Consider the following 27936-nt stretch of genomic DNA (forward strand, 5'->3'; position numbering starts at 1 on the left):
CCACTCCAGGGATCGGTATATGCCGCTGAATCACATGCCATCGGCCACGACAGGAGAGTCACAACGAAGTCTCGCATGAATCTCTGCGTACAAGATGGAAGCAGAAAACGCTGTGAAGCGAGTGTATACCTTAAGTCATATTTTTGTATTTTGCAAGTAAGCTGGTGATGTTATTTGGATATCCTGTGCAAGTACAACGTCATACTGTACGGTGGTGGCACTGCGTTAGGTTTTGTAAGCTTTTGTTTGTGACTGTATTAACTGCGTAAGTTTAGCTAGTTAGCTAATGCAAGGTTCCCGGCCGCCATTGTAGTAGCATGAGCGCGGAGCGGTAGCCTTGATAACGAGCCCTCATGTGAGGGAGCCCGCATCACTCATGTTAACATATTTCCCTAAAAAGAGTTTACGGGGAGTTGTAATTGTTAATTTTGTGCATTTGTGGTATTTCTAAACCGTTAATGGTGATTAAGCGAGATAATGAGAATCTCTGTTGTCTAAAACGCTGTGAAGCGATTGTATACCTAAAGTCATATTTTTGTATTTTGAAGAACACGTTAATTAAATGTGTTGCACCAGATTGAGCCTGTGTGACATCATTCTGTGCACCACATATTAAACAACAACTCTATAAAGAGTGTTTGTTATGTGACACACACACACACTCACATACCTGCTCATTGACTGCGAGGGCACCTGTGTTCCTTGTTGTTTGGTTGGGGAGGGAGGAGTCCGGTGGTTGGCAGGTTGAGGTTCAGTCAGACCGGTTAGGATAAATGTGCCCAGTCTCCCATGCAGGCGGTGTTAGGACATTGTCACATTGTAGAAGCTGAATAGTTCATTAAATACCTGTTCTATCCACCACAGATGTATGTAACAGGAATTCACTGAAGGCGTGGTCGCGTACACCTGATGGATCTATATCTGGGTTCCTCATTCCACAGTTGAAGGCATTAAGCATCCTATGACACTGCTGCTCATTGTGTCTACTGTGTTTTAACCAGCAGATTAAACTTAACACAGAAGTCACACAACGGAGGAAATACTGGAAACACTTTAATACTGGAATACTGGCGCGTCAATCTGCTGCTGATTTCCTATTATAAACTCAAGTTTATAAGCAGGAACAACTCAAGGTGAAGTTTTCAATTTTCTTGTCTCACCAACGTCCCTGTCGTGTCTCTGAGTGAAGCTGAAAACACAGCAGGCAATGTTTTCTCAATCAGAAAAGGATCACTGCTGTCCTGTTTGCCATGACATCTTTAAAGATCCTGTTTTTCTGTCGTTTAGCCACAGCTTCTGTAAAGACTGTCTGAAGAACTGGTGGAGAGAGAAACAAATACTAGAGTGTCCACTTTGTAAGGAAAGATATTTATCAGTGAATAATAGTGTAATGTGAGAGTGCATGTAAACGTAGTCAGTGTCCCTCTTAGAACCATTCATGTTCTCATTCCAGTTACAAACTCATGAGTTTTTCTGTATAGAGGCCGTTTTTGCTTCTTTTGAGGAGCAGCAGTGAAACTAAATATCTGGAGTTGAACCTTTGTTTTTGTTTGTTGGGATTCATTTGTTAATGTGTTCCATGTTGTGAAGTAAAGATGACGTAGAAGTCACCTGATTCTATGATCTCTTTACTGGAGGTGGTATAACTTAATGTAGAAAGCAGCTCGTCAGTATGTTACATCCTCAACAGGAAACTCTTCTGGTACATAAAATGGTGCAGTAGCATTATAAATCAAGATAGGCAGTCATTTTATGTGAACAATAAAATAATACAATTACAAACCTGTAACAGGTTTGTAATTGTGTTACAGTGTTTTTTAATGTAAGTATTATGGGTTTTTGAATAAGATTAATATGTTATTTGAAGAATAAGTTTGTGGTGGAAATATGAGATGTTCATTGATAACTTTGGTATGTTCCACTTTTATAAGGTGACACCACAATTATTTGTATAATGGAATTGAATTCAGCTAACAGGTCAATTTGCAGTTACATCCTTATTTATTCATATTTAGGCACTAATTATATTCAAATTGTACTGGTGTAATATATTTTCCAGGCTGCAGTGCTCATAATTTAGTTGTTCATGAAGTGTTGACGTTTCAATGTGCTGTAATGTTTCCGCCACCAGAGGGTGCAGTTGAGTGAGAAGAGCGGCACTCATCGTGGGCGGAGTCAAACGTTGAGCGCAGCCAGGTGTGTTCAACTTTGATCAGCAGATCAAACTCGACGGAGAAAAGTCACAGAAAGGAGGAAATACTGGTAACACAGGTAACACTGAGATTGCTGGAGGACTGAAATACCGCTACTGTAATCTGCTGCTGATTACACACACACACACACACACACACACACACACACACACACACACACACACACGCACACACACGTCTATATGCTGGAGGCAGGAGATTTAGTGGAGCTACTGTCAAACTGAAAGTAAAACTATTTCTGTGTGTTGTGTTTTTAGCTTCACTCTGAGACAAAATGGCTTCACGGTCAGAAGAGGGTCACTGCTGTCCTGTTTGCATTGAAATCTTTAGAGATCCTGTTGTTCTGTCGTGTAGCCACAGCTTCTGTAAAGTCTGTCTGAAGAACTGGTGGACAGAGAAACAAATACAAGAGTGTCCAGTTTGTAAGAGAAGATCATCAAAGAGTGATCCTCCTTGTAACCTGGCTTTAAAGAACCTGTGTGAGGCCTTCATAGTGGAGAGAGATCAGAGAGCTTCAGAGACTCTCTGCAGTCTGCACTCTGAGAAACTCAAACTCTTCTGTCTGGACCATCAGCAGCCAGTGTGTGTCGTCTGCAGAGATTCATGGAGACACAACAACCACAGATTCAGACCCATCGATGAAGCTGCACAAGATCTCAAAGAAGAGATCCAGAAATCCCTGAAGCCCTTAAAGGAGAAACTGAAGCTCTTTGAACAAGTTAAAGGAAACTGTGATCAAACAGTAGAACACATGAAGGTCCAGGCCCGACGCACAGAGAGGAAGATTAAGGAGCAGTTTAAGAAGCTTCACCAGTTTCTAGAGGAGGAAGAGGAGGCCAGGATCTCTGCTCTGATGGAGGAAGAGGAGCAGAAGAGTCAGGTGATAAAGGAGAAGATGGAGGCTCTGAGCAGAGAGATAGCAGCTCTTTCAGACACAGTCAGAGTCACAGAGGACGAGCTGAGAGCTGAAGACGTCTCATTCCTGAACAACTACAAGGCTGCAGTGGAAAGAGTCCAGCAGCGCCCCCTGCTGGAGGATCCACAGCTGCTCTCAGGAGCTCTGATAGACGAGGCCAAACACCTGGGCAACCTGGCCTTCAACATCTGGAACAAGATGAAGGACATGGTCTCCTACACTCCTGTGATTCTGGACCCAAACACTGCTCGTCCAGAACTCATCCTGTGTGAAGATCTGACCAGTATGAGACGAGGAGAGAAACAGAAGCTTCCTGAAAACCCAGAGAGGTGTGATTATTATCAGGTTGTTCTGGGCTCTGAGGGTTTTACTTCTGGGACTCACAGCTGGGATTGTGAGGTTAGAAATGATGAATATTGGTGCCTAGGTGTGATAAATGAGTCTGTTCAAAGGAAGGAACAAATCTTGACTGGATACTGGCAAATATGTCTCCTTGGTGGAGCGTACATAGCAGCCTCCCCACCGCTCCCAAGAAAAGTTCTCTCAGTGAAGAAGAAGCTCCGGAGGATCAGAGTTCATCTGGACTTTGACAAAGGAAAACTGTCATTCTCTGATCCTGATACTAACACACACATACACACCTTCACACACAGATTCACTGACAGACTGTTTCCACACTTTGAAACCTCAAATGAACTCCCACTGAAGATATTACCAATGAAGGTCTCTGTATCAACAAGCTTGTGGCCTAGTTTGTAAATGCATGAGCTAAGAATGATTTCTAGCTTTCAGATCGAGTAAGAAATGCTCAGAAATGCCGTCATGTGACACATCAGTGATACTAAACAATTTTGATTTTCTTTGTTCGTGTTTTTGTTTCAGGGCAAATATCAGATTATATAAAGTAAAAGAGTGTCAGTGTTTCAGAAACATGTGAATTATGTTTCTGTGACAATCTGAGCTTTAATTATGTCAGAGAATCTACTGATAGATGTAAAAATACTTCAAATGAATTAGCAAATACTGAATATTTACTGCTGATATTGATATATGTTAACATATGTAATTGTGTACATATATACATAATTTAAACAAATACTGCTATCTCCAATGTATTATTCACTTTTATCGTCTTTCTTGGGGTATGACTCATTGTAAGGAATCATATATTCTTCAGCTTATTTTTTGGGCAAGTTGATGATTTATTATTATTTTGCTTTTATAGTTACAATTTAAGTCTTCACTGTCAATGATTGTGTTATTAGAGGCATTACTTGTGTTGAACTTGTGAAGACTTTAAATTCAATCTTGATTTTGAGCAAAAAGTTACAGAAGATCTCAGTCTTGTTCTCTTTAATAAGCAGTAATTGCAGATGTTTTGGATCTGACTTCCCAGAGATACAAACAGCTGCACCGCTTGTGATTTTTCCCGGGAATGTCGCCAGAGAGACTCAGTTATTAATTCTGTAAATGCAAAAACTTTCATCACTGATCATGAGCTCAATCACCATTGTGTCATGTCATATGGAGATAGATAGATTTAACATTTATTCAAATGAACATTTTGTATATTACTCTAATAACAACAATGTAAATGTAAACTGTATATTACTGATTATGTTCTTATCGTTTTGAACTAATTTGATTTATGATTCAAAAACTAATAAAGATTAAAGTAGAAATGGTTTCAGACTAAAATGTGTTCAGAAATGTTGTGCAATATCGTAATATCTTTAAAAATACAATAAAAAGTAATCATGTCTTTACATTGAAGTCATTATATTTTAAAATTAAAGTTTTAACGTTCAGAGAAACAAGTTGCAATATTTTAAGAAGGCAAAATGCCGTAAAAAAAACATTGACGCATATTCAGAATGAGCTGTACACATGTCCAGAGAATGCTCCTAAAACCTGAATATCATCGGCATATCCCACACGTCTTAATCAGAAAATGGTCCATTTGGAATAAAGCCTAATTCAGAATATCCAAACTGAATATGACGTTTACATGAACCATATGAAATTCTGTATATTGTCATATTCAGAATAATAGTGTGATGTGAGAGTGGATGTAAACGTAGTCAGTGTCCCTCTTAGAACCATTCATGTTCTCATTCCAGTTACAACTGATGATGAGTTTCTCTCTATGGAGGCAGTCGACATTAAAACATTTTAAATGTTGCTTCTTTTGAGGAGCAGCAGTGAAACTAAATATCTGGAGTTGAACCTTTGTTTTTGTTTGTTGTGATTCATTTGTTAATGTGTTCCATGTTGTGAAGTAAAGATGACGTAGAAGTCACCTGAGTCTATGACCTCTTTACTGGAGGTGGTATAACTTATTGTAGAAAGCAGTTATTTGTATAATGGAATTTAATTCAGCTAACAGGTCAATGAGCAGTTGCATCCTTATTTATTTATATGCAGGCACTAATTACATTCTAATTGTACTGGTGTAATATATTTTCTAGGCTGCAGCGCTCATAATTTAGTGGCTCATGCAGTGTTGACGTTTCAATGTGCTGTAATGCTTCCGCCACCAGAGGGTGCAGTTGAGTGAGAAGAGCAGCACTCATCGTGGGCGGAGGCAAACGTTGAGCGCAGCTAGATGTGTTCAACTTTGATCAGCAGATTAAACTCGACGGAGAAAAGTCACAGAAAGGAGGAAATACTGCGAACACAGGTAACACTGAGATTGCTGTGAGACTGAAATACTGCTACTGTAATCTGCTGCTGATTACACACACACACACACACACACACACACACACACACACACACACACACACACACACACACATCTATATGCTGAAGGCAGGTGATTTAGTGGAACTTCACGTCAAAGTGAAAGTAAAACTTGATTCTGTGTGTTGTGTTTTCAGCTTCACTCGGAGACAAAATGGCTTCACGATCAGAAGAGGATCTCTGCTGTCCTGTTTGCTATGACATCTTTAAAGATCCTGTTGTTCTGTCGTGTAGCCACAGCTTCTGTAAAGACTGTGTGAAGAACTGGTGGACAGAGAAACTGATACACGAGTGTCCAGTTTGTAAGGAAAGACATTTATTAAATGATACGCCTCGTAACTTGGCTTTAAAGAACCTGTGTGAGTCCTTCATACGGGAGAGAGATCAGAGAGCTTCAGAGACTCTCTGCAGTCTGCACTCTGAGAAACTCAGACTCTTCTGTCTGGACCATCAGCAGCCAGTGTGTCTCGTCTGCAGAGATTCAAAAACACACAACAACCACAGATTCAGACCCATCGATGAAGCTGCACAAGATCTCAAAGAAGAGATCCAGAACTCCCTGAAGCCCTTAAAGGAGAAACTGAAGCTCTTTGAACAAGTTAAAGGAATCTGTGATCAAACAGCAGAACACATGAAGGTCCAGGCCCGACACACAGAGAGGCAGATTAAGGAGCAGTTTAAGAAGCTTCACCAGTTTCTAGAGGAGGAAGAGGAGGGCAGGATGGCTGCACTGAGGGAGGAAGAGGAGCAGAAGAGTCAGATGATGAAGGAGAAGATGGAGGCTCTGAGCAGAGAGATAGCAGCTCTTTCAGACACAGTCAGAGCCACAGAGGACGAGCTGAGAGCTGAAGACGTCTCATTCCTGAACAACTACAAGGCTGCAGTGGAAAGAGTCCAGCAGCGCCCCCTGCTGGAGGATCCACAGCTGCTCTCAGGAGCTCTGATAGACGAGGCCAAACACCTGGGCAACCTGGCCTTCAACATCTGGAACAAGATGAAGGACATGGTCTCCTACACTCCTGTGATTCTGGACCCAAACACTGCTCGTCCAGAACTCATCCTGTCTGAAGATCTGACCAGTGTGAGAGGAGGAGAGAAACAGAAGCTTCCTGAAAACCCAGAGAGGTTTGATTATTATCCCGTTGTTCTGGGCTCTGAGGGTTTTAACTCTGGGACTCACAGCTGGGATTGTGAGATTAGAAATGATGCATGTTGGTGCCTAGGTGTGGTAAATGAGTCTGTTCAAAGGAAGGAACAAATCTCTACTGGATTCTGGGAAATATATTTCCATGATGGAGCGTACATAGCAGCCTCCCCACCGCTCCCAAATAAAGTTCTTTCAGTGAAGAAGAAGCTCCAGAGGATCAGAGTTCATCTGGACTTTGACAAAGGAAAACTGTCATTCTCTGATCTTGATACTAACACACACATACACACCTTCACACACAGATTCACTGACAGACTGTTTCCACACTTTGAAACCTCAAATGAACTCCCACTGAAGATATTACCAATGAAGGTCTCTGTATCAACAAGCTTGTGGCCTAGTTTGTAAATGCATGAGGTAAGAATGATTTCTAGCTTTCAGATCGAGTAAGAAATGCTCAGAAATGCCGTCATGTGACACATCAGTGATACTAAACAATTTTGATTTTCTTTGTTCGTGTTTTTGTTTCAGGGCAAATATCAGATTATATAAAGTAAAAGAGTGTCAGTGTTTCAGAAACATGTGAATTATGTTTCTGTGACAATCTGAGCTTTAATTATGTCAGAGAATCTACTGATAGATGTAAAAATACTTCAAATGAATTAGCAAATACTGAATATTTACTGCTGATATTGATATATGTTAACATATGTAATTGTGTACATATATACATAATTTAAACAAATACTGCTATCTCCAATGTATTATTCACTTTTATCGTCTTTCTTGGGGTATGACTCATTGTAAGGAATCATATATTCTTCAGCTTATTTTTTGGGCAAGTTGATGATTTATTATTATTTTGCTTTTATAGTTACAATTTAAGTCTTCACTGTCAATGATTGTGTTATTAGAGGCATTACTTGTGTTGAACTTGTGAAGACTTTAAATTCAATCTTGATTTTGAGCAAAAAGTTACAGAAGATCTCAGTCTTGTTCTCTTTAATAAGCAGTAATTGCAGATGTTTTGGATCTGACTTCCCAGAGATACAAACAGCTGCACCGCTTGTGATTTTTCCCGGGAATGTCGCCAGAGAGACTCAGTTATTAATTCTGTAAATGCAAAAACTTTCATCACTGATCATGAGCTCAATCACCATTGTGTCACATCATATGGAGATAGATAGATTTAACATTTATTCAAATGAACATTTTGTATATTACTCTAATAACAACAATGTAAATGTAAACTGTATATTACTGATTATGTTCTGATCGTTTTGAACTAATTTGATTTATGATTCAAAAACTAATAAAGATTAAAGTAGAAATGGTTTCAGACTAAAATGTGTTCAGAAATTTTGTGCAATATCGTAATATCTTTAAAAATACAATAAAAAGTAATCATGTCTTTACATTGAAGTCATTATATTTTAAAATTAAAGTTTTAACGTTCAGAGAAACAAGTTGCAATATTTAAAGAAGGCAAAATGCCGTAAAAAAAACATTGACGCATATTCAGAATTAGCTGTACACATGTCCAGAGAATGCTCCTAAAACCTGAATATCATCGGCATATCCCACACGTCTTAATCAGAAACTGGTCCATTTGGAATAAAGCCTAATTCAGAATATCCAAACTGAATATGACGTTTACATGAACCATATCAAATTCTGAATATTGTCATATTCAGAATAATAGTGTGATGTGAGAGTGGATGTAAACGTAGTCAGTGTCCCTCTTAGAACCATTCATGTTCTCATTCCAGTTACAAACTGATGAGTTTCTCTCTATGGAGGCAGTCGACATTAAAACATTTTAAATTTTGCTTCTTTTGAGGAGCAGCAGTGAAACTAAATATCTGGAGTTGAACCTTTGTTTTTGTTTGTTGTGATTCATTTGTTAATGTGTTCCAATGTGTTGTGAAGTAAAGATGAAGTAGAAGTCACCTGAGTCTATGACCTCTTTACTGGAGGTGGTATAACTGTAGAAAGCAGTTATGTAGAAAGCAGTTATTTGTATAATGGAATTTAATTCAGCTAACAGGTCAATGAGCAGTTGCATCCTTATTTATTTATATGCAGGCACTAATTATATTCAAATTGTATTGGTATAATATATTGTCTAGGCTGCAGCGCTCATAATTTAGTGGCTCATGCAGTGTTGACGTTTCAATGTGCTGTAATGCTTCCGCCACCAGAGGGTAGAGTTAAATAAAGTCTAACGGGAAGAGCGGCACTCATCGTGGGCGGAGCCAAACGTTGAGCGCAGCCCAGTGTGTTCAACTTTGATCAGCAGATCAAACTCGACGGAGAAAAGTCACAGAAAGGAGGAAATACTGCGAACACAGGTAACACTGAGATTGCTGTGAGACTGAAATACTGCTACTGTAATCTGCTGCTGATTTCACACACACACACACACACACACACACACACACACACACACACACACACACACACACACACACACACACACACACACACATATATATATGCTGGAGGCAGGAGATTTAGTGGAGCCACGTGTCAAAGTGAAAGTAAAACTTATTTCTGTGTGTTCTGTTTTCAGCTTCACTCGGAGACAAAATGGCTTCACGATCAGAAGAGGATCACTGTTGTCCTGTTTGCATTGAAATCTTTAAAGATCCTGTTGTTCTGTCGTGTAGCCACAGCTTCTGTAAAGTCTGTCTGAAGAACTGGTGGAGAGAGAAACGAATACAAGAGTGTCCAGTTTGTAAGAGAAGATCATCAAAGAGTGATCCTCCTTGTAACTTGGCTTTAAAGAACCTGTGTGAGGCCTTCAGACTGGAGAGAGATCAGAGATCTTCAGAGACTCTCTGCAGTCTGCACTCTGAGAAACTCAGACTCTTCTGTCTGGACCATCAGCAGCCAGTGTGTCTCGTCTGCAGAGATTCAAAAACACACAACAACCACAGATTCAGACCCATCGATGAAGCGGCACAAGATCTCAAAGAAAAGATCAAGAAATCTCTGAAGCCCTTAAAGGAGAAACTGAAGCTTTTTAAACAAGTTAAAGGAAACTGTGATCAAACAGCAGAACACATGAAGGTCCAGGCCCGACACACAGAGAGGAAGATTAAGGAGCAGTTTAAGAAGCTTCACCAGTTTCTAGAGGAGGAAGAGGAGGCCAGGATCTCTGCTCTGATGGAGGAAGAGGAGCAGAAGAGTCAGATGATGAAGGAGAAGATGGAGGCTCTGAGCAGAGAGATAGCAGCTCTTTCAGACACAGTCAGAGCCACAGAGGACGAGCTGAGAGCTGAAGACGTCTCATTCCTGAACAACTACAAGGCTGCAGTGGAAAGAGTCCAGCAGCGCCCCCTGCTGGAGGATCCACAGCTGCTCTCAGGAGCTCTGATAGACGAGGCCAAACACCTGGGCAACCTGGCCTTCAACATCTGGAACAAGATGAAGGAGATGGTCTCCTACACTCCTGTGATTCTGGATCCAAACACTGCTGAACCAGCACTCATCGTGTCTGAAGATCTGACCAGTGTGAGACGAGGAGAGAAACAGAAGCTTCCTGAAAACCCAGAGAGGTTTGATCAGTATCCCGTTGTTTGGGGCTCTGAGGGTTTTAACTCCGGGACTCACAGCTGGGATTGTAAGGTTAGAAATGATACATATTGGTGCCTAGGTGTGATAAATGAGTCTGTTCAAAGGAAAGAAAAAATCTCTACTGGATACTGGGAAATATGTCTCCATGATGGAAAGTACGTAGCAGTCTCCCCACCGCTCCCAAAAAAAGTTCTTTCAGTGAAGAAGAAGCTCCAGAGGATCAGAGTTCATCTGGACTTTGACAAAGGAAAACTGTCATTCTCTGATCCTGATACTAACACACGCATACACACCTTCACACACAGATTCACTGACAGACTGTTTCCATACATTGGCACCTTGAATGAACTCCCACTGAAGATATTACCAATGAAGGTCTCTGTATCAACAAGCTTGTGGTAAGAAATGCTCAGAAATACCATCATGTGACACATCAGTGATACTAATCAAGTTCTTGGAGTGAAACAGAAAAATATTTAATGCAATTTGGAGTTTTGTTTTCCTTGTTTCCTCTGGTTTTTGATTTCGGGCAAATATCTGATTATATGAATCAAAAGAGGAGTGTCAGTGTTCTGGAACATAAGAACCATATTTTTGTGACAATCTGAGCTTTAATTATATCAGAAAATCTACTGATAAATATAAAAATACTTCAAATTAATTAGCAAATACTGAATATTTACTGCTGATATTGATATATATTAACATATGTAATTATGTACGTATATACATAATACAAACAAACATTATCTCCAATGTATTGTTCACTTTTATCGTCTTTCTTGGGGTATGACTCATTGTAAGGAATCATATATTCTTCGGCTTATTTTTTGGGCAAGTTGATTTATTATTATTTTGCTTTTATAGTTACAATTTAAGTCTTCACTCTCAATGATTGTGTTATTAGTTATTAATTATTTTGAACTTGTGGAGACTTTAGATTCATTCTTGATTTTGAGCTAAAAGTTCAAATCTAGAAGATCAGTTTTGTTCCCTTTGGTGACACCTGTGGTGATGCGCAGTAATTACAGGTGTTTTGTATCGTTCACTGCTTGGGATTTTTCTGGGGAATGTTGCCACAGACGTGTGATTTAAAAACTAATAAACATTAAAGTCAAAATGGTTTCAGACTAAAGTGTTATATATATATATATATATATATATATATATATATATATATATATATAGTTATATTTTAAAAGTAGTTATAATAAAATAAGTCTTTAATATTTCAGGAATTAAGTTATAATATAAAGGGGAAAAAACATCCTATAATCATATCTGTTTACAGTTTGTTGCTAGGAGATGAGAAGTCATTAAGAATCATTTTAGGCTGTTTGATCACATCTTATAAGTAAATATTTTATCATATTTAGTTTTATCTCAAACGTTTTCAGATGATCAGACCTTATTGTCCAATTTGGAAATAACAAGTGACTACGCTTCATATTCAATATAAGAAAGGTTTCATATTTAAGCTTTATATCAACATCACAGAGAGAAGAGGATAGAATTCACTTCAATTATATTTATTTTATGTGAACCATTTCTCCTCCAAAATAAAGATCAACTGTTGTTTCTCTAAGAAAAAAACAAACTACAGAAAAAAAAATTGCATTACTCTTATCTTTCATTTATCCCCTTTGTGGCTGGTAAACAGTTGGTAAAGTTTGAATCACAGACTGTTCTACGTTTGTAGTCTCCATCAACCTCAAACTGAGATTTCCCCTATGACATCATCAGAGACGACATCACACAGCTGTTTTCACAGGCTGATCTGATCATAACCAGTAAACTGATCTTAATGTGTGCATTGGAGGGAAGTGACACTTCAAGACAAGACAAAAGAAGAGATGAGGCGACATGTGAATGTGGTCATTACATTATATTCTCTTTTTAAAAAAAAAAAGACTTCATTAAAAGAATTGACTTCATTCATTCAGACACAGTCAAAGTCTTAACATGTACCATTAATACCGTTGATCAGCTGCTGAGGTGACAAAAACATGGACGCCTTCAGTGACGAGTTTCAGAAACCTTCAACTGTAGAAGTTTGACAATTTATTTTACTATCAGGCGTCTTGTTGAACGTTAAAATGTCTTGTTTTTCACACAGTTCTAGAAGCTTCATCTATTCCCTTCATTTGAGTGTTGAGTGAAATCAGCCTGAAAGACAGACGGACTCTTCCCTCTATGTTCGTTAATATTTATAAATCTAAAAAAGTCTGACAGTCTAACTATCGGATGGATAGACATGAAAATTGGGAAATTCACGGCCCCCAAAAAGAGTTGAATCCTACTGACTTTTCATCCAGCGTCACTAACAAAAGTTCCCCCGTGTCCAACATTTCAGTTCTCAGAAGTAAAGAGTCTCAACTTCAGCTTGAGATGAATGCTAAAATGGTTCGCCAACATGCTAAATATTTGCATGTTTATCTCCTTTCAATGATGAGCTTTGACCACAAAAGAGGAAGCACGAGGTTCAGGAATTTAACTCTTGGGTCTTTGTGGTGGAAGATGTTAGCATGCTAAATCATAACATTAGCATGTTAACATCCAATTATTGCATGTAAACATGCTAGCTGTAGCTAACTGTCAGATTAGACTGATGAAAGATGAGCCGAGTCTGAAATGTCCTAGAATGGTCACCATACAGATTTAGGGGACAACCATCAACTTCACTCGAGCGCCACCTTTGGGACAAACTTTACATTTTTTGCACTTGTGATGAAGATCTAAGAGCAGCAAAGTTGTCTTTTGCATCTTTCATCCCAATGATTTAGTTTCCTGGTGTGTAATGAATGAGTATTCAGCAATTTAAAGATTGCGATTCATCAAACTTCTTAGAGATATTGAGGTAATGTAATATAATGTAAGAATGAAACAGAAAAAATAAATTCACCTCGTGTCATGACAAACTGTCTGAAAATCAGTGTTTTGTTCTCTAGTGGAAAGTTTCTCGCTCGTTTCACTTCTGTAGCACCTGTAGCCCCACCCACTAGTGATGTCACAGTGTCCCAGAGTACACCTGTACATCATTGCAGCGAAGTGACGAGTTAAACCGCTGGAGGTCAGCAAAAAGATCTTCAGGGGGTGTTAAGGTACTCTTAAAGAAACACTTAAACATAAAGTAGAATATCCCAGCTGCATCCTGACGGAAACATCTGTAAATATACTTGATCATCTGCAGTTGGATATTAAAAAGGTTTGCTACATTTTGTTCACTTTTTAAAGAGCAGTAACAAGCTCGGCATTGAAGCGCAGAAGAACAGATCAAAAGAACAGAAACGACAAACCTGTCAAGTTCACCAAGACACCTGCTCTACAACTCATTAACGCCGCACTAATCAATATCTTTATATAGAAACCGATCAAATTACATTCATCTAGTGGACACAAACAACTCAAATCAGATAATAATCAACTCTTTGTTAAACCACGTGATAAAATGTTAGATTGTTTACAGCTCGTTCTGCTGCCCCCCCAACAGGCCAAAGAATGATCAATTAACTAATGAAACTTTAACCTTTTACTAGCTATAACTTATACTGCATTTAGTTGAACATGTCAGATCAGAAATCTCAGTGTCAGTCATGATTCCAGTCTCTGCAACACTACGATCCTTCAGTGCCTGTTTTCTGTAGCTGTGCAGGAAATGTAAATACATAGTGAATCATAACAGCAGTGTTCATATTGCTCTGTATCGCCCGCTGAACAGGCTTCATATTAATCCCTCCACCACCCGACAGACACCCAGCCCACACCAGCCCTATAGAGAGGCTAAGCCCCGCCCCTTCCGGTGCCCCACATGGGACCTTATTTTGTTGTGGTATTATTTAGTTTTGCGTGAAACCGATCAGTGAACTACATCTCTCGTCCCGCTCAACGTACGTCACTAACACAGCCGTTACCTTGACTGGCTAGCTAGCTAAGCTATCTTATAATGTCACCTCTTTATGAGCCGGGGAAGCGAAAGGACGAGTGTGACCCGTTGTTTGTGTTAGTACATCCTGGGACACGTCAATAGTTTTACGACAAAATGAAACTTTCTTGATGTCCAAAAATATCTTTTTAAATTGACAAACATCATGGCACAATTCTAAAGTAATCAAATAATTATAAGTCTCTCATCGTTGACTATCGTACAGGTTTTTCCCCGAAATAAGGTCCCATGGTGGTCAACCGGAAAGGGGCGGGACTTCGCCTCTATTGAAATAGTGTTCACACGAGATATTTATCATCCACCACGTTCAGGACTTTAGCGTTCGATGTTTTTACCTGCAGCTCTGACAGAAGTTTAAACAAATATAAACCTTCCTGACGGGCCGGGCTGCTTTTTGACAGCTTTTTTTGCTTACGCCATTGTTTCTTTGTGACGGATTGGTGCAGCTCAGCAGAGCTAAAAACGAGTCCAAATTAACTTTAAAAAAAAGAAGAACAAAACCTTCTCTTGTTCTCTTTTTTTCCCCCTTCTTCTCCACTCGTCTGTTAATCTCTCTCTCTCTCTCTCTCTTCTGGCACAGTTTGGGTATTTAGTGGAGTCTGTATAAAAAGGCGTTGGGGTTTTTTCTCCTCTGTCCGCTACTACATGATGATTCGTGGCTCTTGGACCGACTCGTTGATGGATTTGTGAGGCAACACGTTGGCACCGTTCAGGTAAAGCTCGTCGTTCACGATCACATCCTCCCCCAGCACCGTCACGTTCTCCATGCGGACCTGAAGACACAGATTGACCCAAAGATCATCATCATCACAGCAATCATGAAAAGGTATCTACAGTACACACCCAATATGAGGCGAGAACAAAGCAACCAGTGAACGGAAGTGACCATATTTGGACTGCGTAGGAGTGACGTAGAGACAATGTATACGGCTCTGCTAGTGGTAGCAACCTGTCAATCACAGTAGCCCCGCCCTAAAGCATACTCTACCTCTAAATGGACCATCATTTACTAAATGAACATCATGCTGTATTGAAGAAGACTTGAAACTAGAGATTGAGACCATAAACTCATGTTTACAATGTTTACTGAGGTAATAAATCAAGAGCGAAGTAGTCATCTTCTCATAGACTTCTATACAACCAGAGGAGTCGCCCCCTGGTGGCCATTAGAGATAATGCAGGTTTAAGGCCCTTCAGCATTAGTTTCACTTTTCGGAACCGGAGGTTGACGCCCTCTGTTCTCTTCACTCACCCACTGGCCCACAGAGGAGCTCCAGCCCACGATGCAGCTCTCCAGCCAGGAGTGCGATCGAACCCGCGCTCCCTTCAGCACCGTGCAGCGTTTGATCCTCACGCCGTCCTCCACGACCACGCCGGCACCGATGGTGACGTTCGGGCCGATGGTGCAGTTCTCCCCGATCTTCGCCGTCGGGTCCTGCAGAGGGAGAAGCGAGGAAGGAGGGTTATCATCGGGCACGGTTTGTATTTCTACATAGAAACGCCACCACGCCAACGAGCTGGACTCACCACCAGAACGTTGCCGAGGAATCCGGGCCCCGTGTGCAGCCTCTCGGGGGCGTGTTGTCGCAGCGACTGAAGGTACATACACATCCCCGTCAGGAAGTCTTTAGGCTGTCCGATGTCCATCCAGAACCCTGCAGACAAATAAAAACAAACAAACAAACAAACAAACAGCATACAGAGACAGTGAGAGAAGCTGGTTATCGAGGAAACAAGGACACAAAAGCAGAAGCTTCCTTGAGATGCTGAAGCACAAGCTCGTCATGAACTGACCTCCGCTGACGACAAAGCAGTTATAAACGTCTTTAAATGGACCGTAGTGGAGTTTATTCATTTACTATCTAGTAATATTCTACATACGTACTAGTTTTCATTGTGTTTCCTGCTCACATCTGCTTTGAAATGCAATGATCTCTCTTGAGAAGAAACTGAAAGTAAACAGCTGCCCCAGACACTCAATCTAAATCCTCAGGCTGTACTTAGTAAAATGTAATAAAAAAAATTAAACTGTAAACACTGAGCTCAAACTACACTAGGGGGTTCTAGATGTTTCTAGATGTTTCCACTGCTTCAGCTGATCGCTCCTCGAGAGGGACGAGGATCTAGAGAAGCACCGAGTCCAGATTCCCTCTACTGATTTACTATTACCTCCATCTGAACACGACAGAGTCCAGCCTGCTGGGGGGTAAAGATCGAATAAACGGTCCTAATCGGGTTTCAGTGTGTTTTTGTTTAGCATCGGTGCTTCTCTACAAACTCCAGAACTACGCGAGTTCGGGTGTGAAGAAGAAACACTTACGTCTGGTAGAGCTGTGAGCTGTGAGACCAGAGCGAGCACACAGGTCAACTTCCCACAAAATATTCATCACGTTAACATTGTGGTTTTATTACCACAATTATTATATTTATTATTATTATAAAATATAATCCTGGGAACACGATGACAATAGAGCAATAAAGGAAAAGACAATAACGTCCCAAGCAAAAGTACGGCAAATGTTTCTGGCTTACATTAAAGGGAACAGGGTAAAAACAATAAAACCCTTATTTGCTTTCTTGCCAAAGTTAGTTGAGGTGTTTGACCAGTTTCATGTTCGTTCGCTAAACATCAGATTATCGCCAGCAGCTGGCTAAATTAGCTTAGCATAAAGACTGGAAACGGGGGGGGGGGGGGGACATTTAGCCCGGATCCATCCAAAGGTAACAGAATCTGCCTTCCATCACCTCTAAAAGTCACCAGTTAATACGCTGTTTGTTTAATCCGTACAGCCAATGAGCGCTGATCCCACATCAGCGTTTAATCAATGAGCTGTGTGGAGCAGACTGGGATCATTGCTTTATGTGTAGCACAACGTCAGGCTGGAGTTTAACGTTACTTTACTAACTTTGTAAAACAAATAAATACATAGATGTAAATTTAAATAAATTGTAATTTATCATTAAAATAATAAATTGAACACCAGGAACGAGGTAAGAAATCTTCTAAATTGACAAAAATTACAATTCAAGTGTTAACTTAACAAATTTGTCAAAACTTTTAAAATTAAAATTCCAGAATATAATGTATACGGTGTATAAAAATATAATTGAATAGATCCGCCCCATTGTCACTGATCCAGCTTTCTGACATTTTACAAATGAATCAATTAATCTATTTTAAAAAACTAATTAACTGATGAACCAATAATTAAAATGTTTGTTAGTTGCAGCCATGAACAAAATAAATGTGTGTATTTGTGTTGTAGTACTGCAGGTAGTAGTAGTATTGTTACCTTGTAGCTCCATGGTGTACAGATGTCCCTCCTCTGCCATGACAGGAAATATCTCTTTCTCTATGGATGTTGGCCTCAGCTGCACAAACACACACAATTAAATGCCAGTACAGCGCATCAACACCAAAGTATTCTCTAAAGATGGTGAAACTTCACACATTTACTCGTTACTTCACAAAAGTTTGAGAGAGTGAGAGTGAGTGAGTGAGTGAGTGAGTGTGTGTGAGAGTCACCTGGATCCTGCTGAGCATGCTGGGATTGAAGATGTAAATGCCGGCGTTGATCTTGTTGGAGACGAAGACCTGCGGTTTCTCAACAAAGCGGTGTATTCTGCCGCTGTCCGCCTCAAACACCACCACGCCGTATTTAGAGGGCTCCTCCACCCGCGTCACCTTCATACACACATTAACATTATTCTCTTAAGAATAGTGAAACTAGAGCAGAAACTAAAACAGAATTTAAAACAAAAACATGAAAACTGACCCAAAACTAAAATCAATCTTAAGTTTTATTAAAATGTGCTGAAATGTTGCATCCAAATCTTATCCTTGAATCTAAATGTTTTCTCTTCAGTACAGGAATACTCCACTAGATGGCAGTAAAACATTGATCCAAAGTTTCAACTTAAGACAAAATAAATGAAAACTTATTGTGAGAGACTTCACTGTTAACTGTCAAATGAAGGCGAAAATGACCCCAAATAAATAAATAAATAAACTCACCACGATGGTTCCCTCTTTGCCGTGGTTGTGGTGAAACTGCAGCAGATCTTTGAACGGAAAATCACAGATAACGTCCGAGTTCAGGACGAAGAACGGCTCGTTGTCGATGTTCAGCAGCTCTCGAGCCAACGCCAGAGGACCCGCTGCACACAAACACACAAAGTCACACAAACATGTTCATTTATTATATCAAACGATCAGTCCTGACGGATCTTAAACTACAATACACTTCAAAGGGCTCAGCACTAACTTTTTAAAGTGGTCGCCTGGCATCAGCTTTTGGTTGTCTTTTTTTAGCCACCTTATATTACATAGTCTCACTATTCCAACCACTAGATACCTTTTAAATGTACGTTGTTGTGGTGCAGAGTGAGACAGTTTCCTGTCTGTCGTGACTAGAAACTCACCCGTTCCCAGAGGCTCCTTCTCGTGAGACAGAGAGATACGAATCCCAAGCTGAAGAAAAGACAGTGAAACATTCAGAACACCAAAGAACACTCAGAATGTTCATTAACAAGCTGTCAATAATAATCAAAGTCACTAATGATCAACTAACTAATTCATTGATGAATTGTTGCAGCAGTAAACTACAAATTATGGCAAACTGTGAGTTAAGATTGAATTGGTTTATAAAATATGTCAAACCAACAAATCTGTGCACATGGATGAAAAACAGTTAAGATGTGTTCATGGTAACATTACGGCTTCCTTCTGGCCTTCAAAATAAAACGGGAGAGGGAGAGATTACGTCGCTTTATGGTGACGTAACCGGTTATCTAATCTTCACTTTCACTAAATTAAAGCAGCATGGATTAGATTTTTTGGGAGTCTGTCAAAGCATCTGTCTCCATGTAATGTGGTGGCAGCAGAGGTCAAATCTCAGAGAATAAACATAAACTGTGGATGAGTGTTTTTGCTGATTTGTGACCCTTCTGCTGCCGATCACAGCTGTAACCGTGTGTCAGAGCAACAGTTTGTGGTACGTACTCTCTCCTCCTGGACTCTCATCTCTCTCTCCAGCAGATCTGACATGTAGCTCACCGCCAGAATCACATGGTCCACTCCGGCCTGTGCACACAAAGAGAGAGAGAGACCTTCAACCTCAGCAGCAAAGTTGGTGTGTTGGATTTTAAAAAGTGGGATCCCATGAACAGGACTCCCCCTCCGTACCTTGACCAGTGCCTCCACCTGGTGCAGCAGGATGGGTTTGTTGCAGAACTCCACCAGCGGTTTGGGAACGCTCAGCGTGAGCGGTCGCAGCCGGGTCCCGTAACCCCCGACCAGGATCAGAGCCTTCATGCTTGTGGCACCTGTGACACAAATGTAATAGTGAGACATGAGAGGCACAAACTGGGGATTTATTTAGGTTTTTCCTCTGATCTGTCAACCTTCAGAACATTAAAGAAAAGGTTCGTATTTGGGCCTCAGAGGGGCGCTACTGAGAAGACCTAAACACTTGTCAGATTGCATTCTTGTTTGAGTCATAAGATAAATATTGCATGTTGGAAACTCAGATTCTCCCTTTTAACTAAATCCTAACAACCTACAGCTGTCTATATTGTTGATTAATAAAACCAATTAACACTTCATAAAGAAATGAACATGTTTATCACTATTTCTCAGAGCTCAAGCTGATGTTTGAATGTTTTTTGTTAGACCGAAACCCAAAAGATAATACATTTACAGTTAAAAAAGCAACACATTCTAAAATAAGAAATAAGAAGTGTAGTCTGACTAAAGTTAGGTGAACAAAAACATTTGCTTATTTCTCAGAGCAGAGTTGTAAAGATTCATTCATAAAGTATCAACACGATGATCCCATGAGAGAGAGAGAAACCATTAATGTATTCATTCTTTAAGGAAGTCAGGCTCGTGTTCTTTTAGTTTGAGTAAAGTATCAACAAAACAAACGAGGAGATAAAACGAGGGCACACAGATTAAAGCAGCTACTGTAGCTTCTATATATATATATACGATAATTTATGAATAAACTAAGTATTGTGTAGCTTATGAGCCAAGAGATAAAACAGACTGTGCTCAAGTCTCCTGTGATTGTAGCTAACAGCTGTTAGCTTAGTTGAGCTAACGTTAGATACATTACTGGATAAACAGCGTTTAACAACAGGTAGATAGCAACCAACTGCTGTCTTCAGTCTGTGTGACAGTGAGTATAGAAGGTGAAAACTACTTACGTGAGTTTTTGTTAAAGCAAAAGTCTCCAAAGTGATTTCTGAATGACTGAAACTGTGGGAATGACACGTAAGATCGTTTAAATCCAGATTCTCTTGTTTCGCTTCCTGTCGAGCGGATCAAGCATCAAATTAGATAGCGGGACAAGTCAAACATCCGGTCAACGGTTTCAAAATAAAGGCACTATGTTTAGTTAGTCGTTCTGAACTAATTTCTTAATCGAGAGACATATTGCAATGTGGGGCACTGTTTTTATTTTGGATTGGACAAAAGATTTTCAAGTTGGTACCCACTGCTAGAAAGAAAACATTCTAAATAGCAGAAATGTCTAATTGCAATTAAAGACAATTATTATTACCCAGAGACAACAAAACATGGGGATATGAAATCAACTGCTTCTACACAATGTTAAGTTTATTAAAAAGTAGAAAAACGTAATAACTAAGTGTAACTTTGAGAAAAAGTCCCCGATCTTTATACAATAACAGCAACAAATCCAAGCCTGAATTCCGATATTTAGAGGCTATCATTTCGTTTTCATTTCTATCCCATATAGACACTAAACTATTACATTATTACATTTTATTTAAATATTACTTTGGAACTGTAATCTTTATTAAAAAAGTTGAAGTGATTAAGATTTTACTTTAAAAGGCCACATCACCCAGTTTCCGGTCTGCTTAGCTGACTCTGGCAAACTTGATGGTCTGCCTCTCGGTGCTGTCACTGACACGGGGGTGTGTAAATGAACCGGAGCCTTAAATGAAAAACGCAAATCTTCCAAAACTATACAAAACCAACGTTAGACGTGTTATATTCTTATTTCATTATTGTATATTGACGAAAGATACGCCAAATCACCATGAGTATCCCACTTATCCCGTAACCTTTATTTAAACGTTTCATCACACCCCCTAAAGCACGACGTAATGGTATGTCCTAAACACTCCAGTCCCGCCTCTCCACGACTTCTGGCCAATCAGAGAAAAACAGCGTGGCGCTGGAAGGCGGACTCACTGCGTTCACATTTGACAGCTTGTTTACCTACTTTTGGACCTCGATCCACTTAAATATCTTTATGAAAACAGTATTTATTCGTTGGGTTTGTTCATGACATAAAACAATATATACATATATAATATATATAAAAATATAAAAATTCGATTTTGACTTATCACAAATTTAACTCCCAACTTACGACTGAAAAATGTTTTTGACTTACAAGGTGTATTTTAACTATAGTAATCTCTAACTTTACAACTAATTCTTCTTCCACAGGATTATAAGATATATATATATATATATATATATATAATATATATAATGTTCCACAAGGCGCTTTTAAATTGACCCAAGCAGTCAAAAGGAATTAAAGCACCTTGCTTGTTAGTTACCACCTTCATAGAGACGTTCACCTCGTCCTGTGCTGCCTTTGAATGTTACTATAAATTGTAAGAATTAAAACAGAGCACTCAAGAATGAGCCAGGAATCAGTTTCATGCTGTAGACTCAAACTTTATCAATTTATTCAAGCCTTAAAGAACCACTGAGCAAATTGTTTGGCCAAATAATAGTAATAAATACCTGTGTTAAAATATTAATATTGTATTTGTCATTGGGTATTTGAGCCAATAAAAGTCCATGTGAACTAAAATGTGTTTAAACAGCTGTTTCAGAGGGTGAGGAGGAGCTAATAAGATCTGTGATCAACAATAATTATCGACCTAAAATGATGCAGTACGGCGACTTAGTCTTCTGTCAGGAGTACCACACAAACAATTATTACTTTAAAATGGAAAAGAACTATTGGCCATTCATCACTTTTTCCATTAACAGCCCCAACACTGAATATCAGTGATTATATTTCCTTAATTATTGTACTTTAAATAATACAATATGGGTTTCATCACAACAGTCAATGTCGTATCGTAATTTTCCTCGATCTCCAGTTAACCTGCAGGTTTTTTTAAGCTGAGACTTCATTCAAATTTAAAGAAAAGCCAAAGTCATGATGTGTTTGAAGGAGCGACTGGTGACCCGGTTCTCCATTTTCTTTTGTTCAGGTGGTGGTTTGAGATTAGAGGTCAGAGGTCAGGGGTTCCAGCGCAGGTCACAGATCAGAGCGATGTGATCGGAGGGATGAGCGACGCTGGGAAGAGCCTCGTAGGTGGTGACCTCCTGGTGGCTGGGCAGAGGGATCACCTGCTCCACCTGGACGGACACACACACACACACACACACACACACACACACACACAGACAGACAGAGAGACAGAGAGACACACACGTCAGCTTCTTGTTTCAGTGATTAGATCCATTATTCCTTTCTACGAATCAATCAATATGCAAATTATGTTTAATTGCAATTAAATGCACTGAAGGCTTCTTGTTTCCACGTCACACACTGTATGTGTCAGTCGCATATTGAACCTAAACTGGCTTCCAAATAGACTGAAAGACATGGAGAAAAGCAAATTTCATGATATCTTTGACCAAATACGTGGATGTTGATATTGCAACGACATTATAGGATTCTAATTGCAATTATTTTGACTGATATCGCAGTTGAGATATGAATTTTTTTGCTAAATAAATCAAGAGAACCATAGAAACATCACATGGACGAAGAACTCTTTTGCCTGCGTAAAACACGTACCCATGGTGCATCAGTGGCCCTTTGATTTAAGTTTGAGTTCAGTACCAGTATCAGTACCAGTACCTGTGACAGTATCAGTACCAGTATCAGTGACAGTACCTGCATGCTGTCCGGCTGTATGAAGATGTAGTCCAGGCAGCCGTGAAATCCTCCCACGTAGTTCGTGTAGGCCGGCTGGCCGCAGGCGCTCAGCAGAGGGGGAAAAGCAGAGAGCAGCTCCATCCTGCAGGACTCCTCCGGACCAGAGCTGCTCCAGTCTGCATGCTGCAGCGGAACCGCCGTCTCACTGAGCAGCTGGAACACACCTGCAGACAGGAAGAGGAAGACGAACAAAATGACTCAAACACAGAATGCATCAAGTCGAATATTGTCAATGTGTCATATGAGCCTCAACTGAAGTTAAGACAAAGTGGAGACTGGTGCTGCTGTGAGCTTGAGTTTGGGTTACCTGAGTTCGGGGAGGAGTTAAAGTCACCACAAAAGAGCAGAGGGGCTCCAGGTGCGACCTCGTTGATCACGTGACTCAGGTGTTGCAGAGCCACGCCCATCTGGACCAAACGAACATTCCCTCCTTCAAAAGAAAAGGAGATTAATTCAGTCGTTTATAAACGTGTCCTTGCACAGATTAAAGGGTACAAGTCGTCCCTCTGCTCTCTGACGTCAGTGACTCAGCTGTGTTCACACAGAGGAATGAGGCGCTCTACCTTTCGGGTGCCAGTACAGGTGAGTGTTGGCCACGCAGACCTTCCTGCCTGGTTTCTTCAGGTCTTCGAGCACACTGACCTGCAGAGAAACGAGTCGGGAAACACAAGAGTCACAATGCAGATTCGCAAAGCCGACCAAAGTGTGTCCCCAGTGTAGTAAACACGGTTACCTCCAGGTCTCAAAAGTGAAGCCAATGCGGGAATGCCTTAACCTGCATTCTCTCTAATGTCCACCAGGGGGCGACTCCTCTGGTTGTATAGAAGTCTATGAGAAAATGACTCTACTTCTCTCTTGATTTATTACCTCAGTAAACATTGTAAACATGAGTTTATGGTCTCAATCTCTAGTTTCTAGTCTTCTTCAATACAGCATGATGTTCATTTAGTAAATGATGGTCCCTTTAGAGTCAAACAGACCATAAAGCAGGGTATGCTTTAGGGCGGGGCTACCTTGTGATTGACAGATCGTTACCACAACTTTGTCCGGTCTGGGAGTTGTCCGTGTTTTCGTTGTATAACTTAAATCCTTTTACTGTGTTTTAAGTTCATGAAAATGAATGTTAACAGTTTTGCTTGCTAATAACACTTCTTACATACAGTCTATGTGTAAACCCTGATTATTTTTGTTATCATTTTTTTTTATGAACTTATTAGCCCAATAAATGTCACAAAAAGGCAAAAATGTGTGTCGTTCTGAGTTAGTACAGCGGGTGAACAGCAGTACCTGCATGGCGGTGGACCTCTGCAGTATCTTGCCCTTCAGAGCGCTGTTAGCAGAAACGCTCTCCAGCAGCGTCGAATGGATGGGGTCAGAGGTCAGAGCCACGCTCAGCACGATGTCATGCTGGCTCAGCAGCTGAAACTTTGACCTAAACAAGACAAAATGAGTTTATAATTATAACCTGACTTAAATATTATCAACTGAGTACTGTGGTTACAATACATCCTGTGAGAACAATAAACACTTTTGATATCCAATGTGAAATGAACTTGTTCTGAACAAACATTACCCAACCTATACGGTCAGACTGTGGATTCTCCACCAGTGGGAGCTGTTTAGTAGCTAAGTTCTACACTGACAAACACTTTAAACCTGCAGCTGTAGACACATCTGCATCATATGTGGCTGCAACATTTTCTTCAGACTGTGGCTGCTGGCAGACCTGACCTGCGGTAGAACGTGGCCAGTCCTTCATGCTGCTTCTCTTTGATCCTAAAGACACCATCCAGGCCGAAGGCATCCAGAGCTGGAGTCAGACTGTCCGAAAACACCCCTACAGAGTCCGGAGGACACGAAGAAAGTCACAGAGCAGACATGGAAATCCACCCGATGACAGAAAATATGGAGACAAACTTCTTAAGCAACTTGTAACTAGTCATTTCCCGCCATAATTACCCTTGTCGACCTCCTGCAGACAGACGATGTCAGCGTTGTATCCGGCCAGCTCCTTCTTGATCAGGTTCTGCCTGTAGTCCAGCTGCAGGGCGTAGGGCGCGCAGTACGGGTAAAGCACCGTCTTGGAGAGTTCTGTCTGAGCGTAGACGTCGGCCAGGATGTTGTACGTCACCACCCTCACTGCCGGCCACTCCGCCTCTCTGACGGTGTACGCGTGGCGGTTGTCGAACGTGCACACGCCTGGTCCGGCTTCTACGGCCCCCACAGAGACCAGCTCCTTGGCCAGGCCACTGCGTCCTCCATCTTTAGGCGTGCAGTGCAGCTTGAGCCTGAAGCCGATGTCCTGATTGGACGGGACGTGGACTCTCCCACATCCTACCTCGGTCCAGCTGCCGTCCTGACGTGGAAGTTCTTCGGCTGCTTCAGGGCTGTGAGAAGAAAGAGAAAAATTCAAACTGACTCCAACGTGACAGTAAACATGACAGGATTTCTGAGGCAGATGCCTATATGGATATTTGGGTTTAACATGTTCTTTTTTTCCATGTCTGCTTTTTGGTGGAGATGGTACTTGGTTGAGGACGGGTTATAAAGGTTTCGAACATGCATTGTCTGTGCACCCTCGTTGTGGCTCTCAGTGGAGTTCTGTCTCTCTCTCTCTTTCTTTCTGTCTGTCTCTCTTTCCATCTCTTTCTCTCTCTCTATGTGTTTGTGTACATGACCTGGCCAATCTTTCATGGTTGGTGTCCCACCTTATTTCTTTACATATAAAAACGCCACTGTATGTTTTTCCAGTGTAATTACTTACCTTGCGTTTGGGGCATTTTCTTTATACCACGTGAACTCGCAGTCCTGGAGGTTCCCAAACTCGACCTCCAGGTTGGGGCAGACGGGGAACCCGGCCAGCAGGGCCACCGGGAGCTCCGCGGTGACGAACGTGGGAGCGTTCCTCCGGATCGAGTACTTCACGTCTCCCACGTGCAGCACGGATCCGTCCTGCCACGCCTCCGAGTTCAGCACCGTGTCGGACACCTCTTCACCCTCGTGGTACAGCTTCACCACGGCGGGCTCCGGCTGCGGTCCCTTGTTGTTGTTCCTCTTCTTCTTCGACTTCTTGCCTTGGCCCTTGGCGAGGCCGTTGGAAATCCGGACCAGGACCTTGCCCAGCGGCTCGTCCTGGTCCCGCAGCATGTTCTTGTGGCTGCCGTCGTCCAGGCGGAAGGAGATGGTGAGTTTGGGCTCCCCGGGGAGACACCTCACCGCGGCGGTGTGGTCCATCTCCATCCTGCCGAGGAGGCTGGTCAGAGTCCTCGGTGAGGAGGCGAGCAGGAGGCGGCGAGGGAGCAGTGCGAGGGCAGCGGAGAGGTGGTTCAACATGAAGTTCGCGACGGCAGGATGAGGACACTAAAGGCAAAAAACCCACACTAGCTACAATCGTTAAACTACGTTAACGGTCAAACGCGTGGTTCCCTGTTTATATATGTCACCTTTCTGACGTCACCTGGTGGTGGAACTACTCTACAGTTAGCTACGCTAATTAGCCAACATGCTAACCCGAAGAAGAAAAGCAGAGAATTTAATTCAAAATGAATAAACCTCTGCTTTAAATAACGTGGAGTTTATTATATTCACACAAGTTGGTATCTGTAAATACTCCCATCAAGTCAGTGCCAGTCGTCTTCTTCTTCTATGAAACATCTTCTCTGGTGTTTACCGGCGGTTGACCGGTTTAGAGGAGCATTACCGCCACCCACTGGAGTGGAGTGTGGAGCAGTTGCCTGACTTCTATGAAACATTACTGCCACCCACAGGACATACTATTCAACGTAACATAATTTTAACACATTGATTCTACATCCATCTTTTTTAACTTTTATTTCTGTAGCATATATTCCATACATATATGATATAAGTAGTCATGCTTTATTTTCTCTTATTCTTACTGTGCATGTGACTTTTAATACACTTTTAATCTTGATATTCTTAAATAAATGTGCTTATGCATAAATGCAGACAATATATATAATAGAAGCTGAGCTCAACATTATTAATGTGTAATAATGCTTCTTTTCACAGTTTATTAGGCCGTTTCTATTTTATTCTAGCTTGTGAGTGAATGTTTATGGAACCATGTTAACGTCATGCTCAATCCTGTACAATGTAACCTTTGACTGAATTCATTTTGGCCTAATTGCCTTACCTAAGGCATTGTTGTTGTTGTTGGTCGTCATCAGAAGATGCTGACCTTTTGAGCCCTTTGCTTTGAGAATAAAATCATGCGAGATACTAACTGAAAGAAGCAACATCGACCACAGGAGGAGGACCAGGACAAGGTTTAAAGAGAGAGAACAGATCGGGGTGCATATTACAACCTAACCAACCTTTTTCTTTTAGTGTACCATGCTGTAAGAGATTTTATCTCGTACCTCATTGTCAGA

The 27936-nt window shown here is 40.9% G+C and overlaps 4 protein-coding genes across 4 annotated transcripts; 2 read left to right on the forward strand and 2 right to left on the reverse strand.

Annotated features, from left to right (window-relative positions):
* The first annotated feature begins 966 nt into the window (after positions 1-966).
* LOC306715885 (uncharacterized protein) lies at positions 967-8183 on the forward strand. The gene is made up of 3 exons (XM_079186364.1): positions 967-1133; positions 2132-3880; positions 6009-8183. The coding sequence occupies exons 2-3, from the start codon at positions 2488-2490 to the stop codon at positions 7424-7426; spliced, it is 2811 nt and encodes a 936-aa protein (XP_079042490.1). The 5' UTR covers positions 967-1133; positions 2132-2487; the 3' UTR covers positions 7427-8183.
* A 1101-nt stretch (positions 8184-9284) lies between these two features.
* Positions 9285-12867, forward strand: LOC306716088 (E3 ubiquitin-protein ligase TRIM39-like). The gene is made up of 2 exons (XM_079186653.1): positions 9285-9369; positions 9591-12867. Exon 2 carries the CDS (start codon positions 9608-9610, stop codon positions 10997-10999), a length of 1392 nt encoding a protein of 463 aa, XP_079042779.1. The 5' UTR covers positions 9285-9369; positions 9591-9607; the 3' UTR covers positions 11000-12867.
* gmppb (GDP-mannose pyrophosphorylase B) lies at positions 12468-20835 on the reverse strand. The gene is made up of 10 exons (XM_079186659.1): positions 20748-20835; positions 19726-19865; positions 19543-19623; positions 18963-19011; positions 18556-18698; positions 18067-18225; positions 17834-17912; positions 16068-16195; positions 15793-15975; positions 12468-15313 (listed from the first exon to the last, which is right to left on the reverse strand). Exons 2-10 carry the CDS (start codon positions 19852-19854, stop codon positions 15182-15184), a joined length of 1083 nt encoding a protein of 360 aa, XP_079042785.1. The 5' UTR covers positions 19855-19865; positions 20748-20835; the 3' UTR covers positions 12468-15181.
* A 1462-nt stretch (positions 20836-22297) lies between these two features.
* Positions 22298-27165, reverse strand: pde12 (phosphodiesterase 12). Its single transcript, XM_079186648.1, has 8 exons — positions 26307-27165; positions 25502-25929; positions 25274-25379; positions 24830-24974; positions 24106-24184; positions 23850-23972; positions 23501-23706; positions 22298-22956 (listed from the first exon to the last, which is right to left on the reverse strand). The coding sequence occupies exons 1-8, from the start codon at positions 26873-26875 to the stop codon at positions 22837-22839; spliced, it is 1776 nt and encodes a 591-aa protein (XP_079042774.1). The 5' UTR covers positions 26876-27165; the 3' UTR covers positions 22298-22836.
* Between the last annotated feature and the right edge of the window lie 771 nt (positions 27166-27936).

Source organism: Pholis gunnellus (assembly GCF_910591455.1).
Source record: "Pholis gunnellus genome assembly, chromosome: 3".
In the NCBI taxonomy this organism is placed as follows: domain Eukaryota; kingdom Metazoa; phylum Chordata; class Actinopteri; order Perciformes; family Pholidae; genus Pholis; species Pholis gunnellus.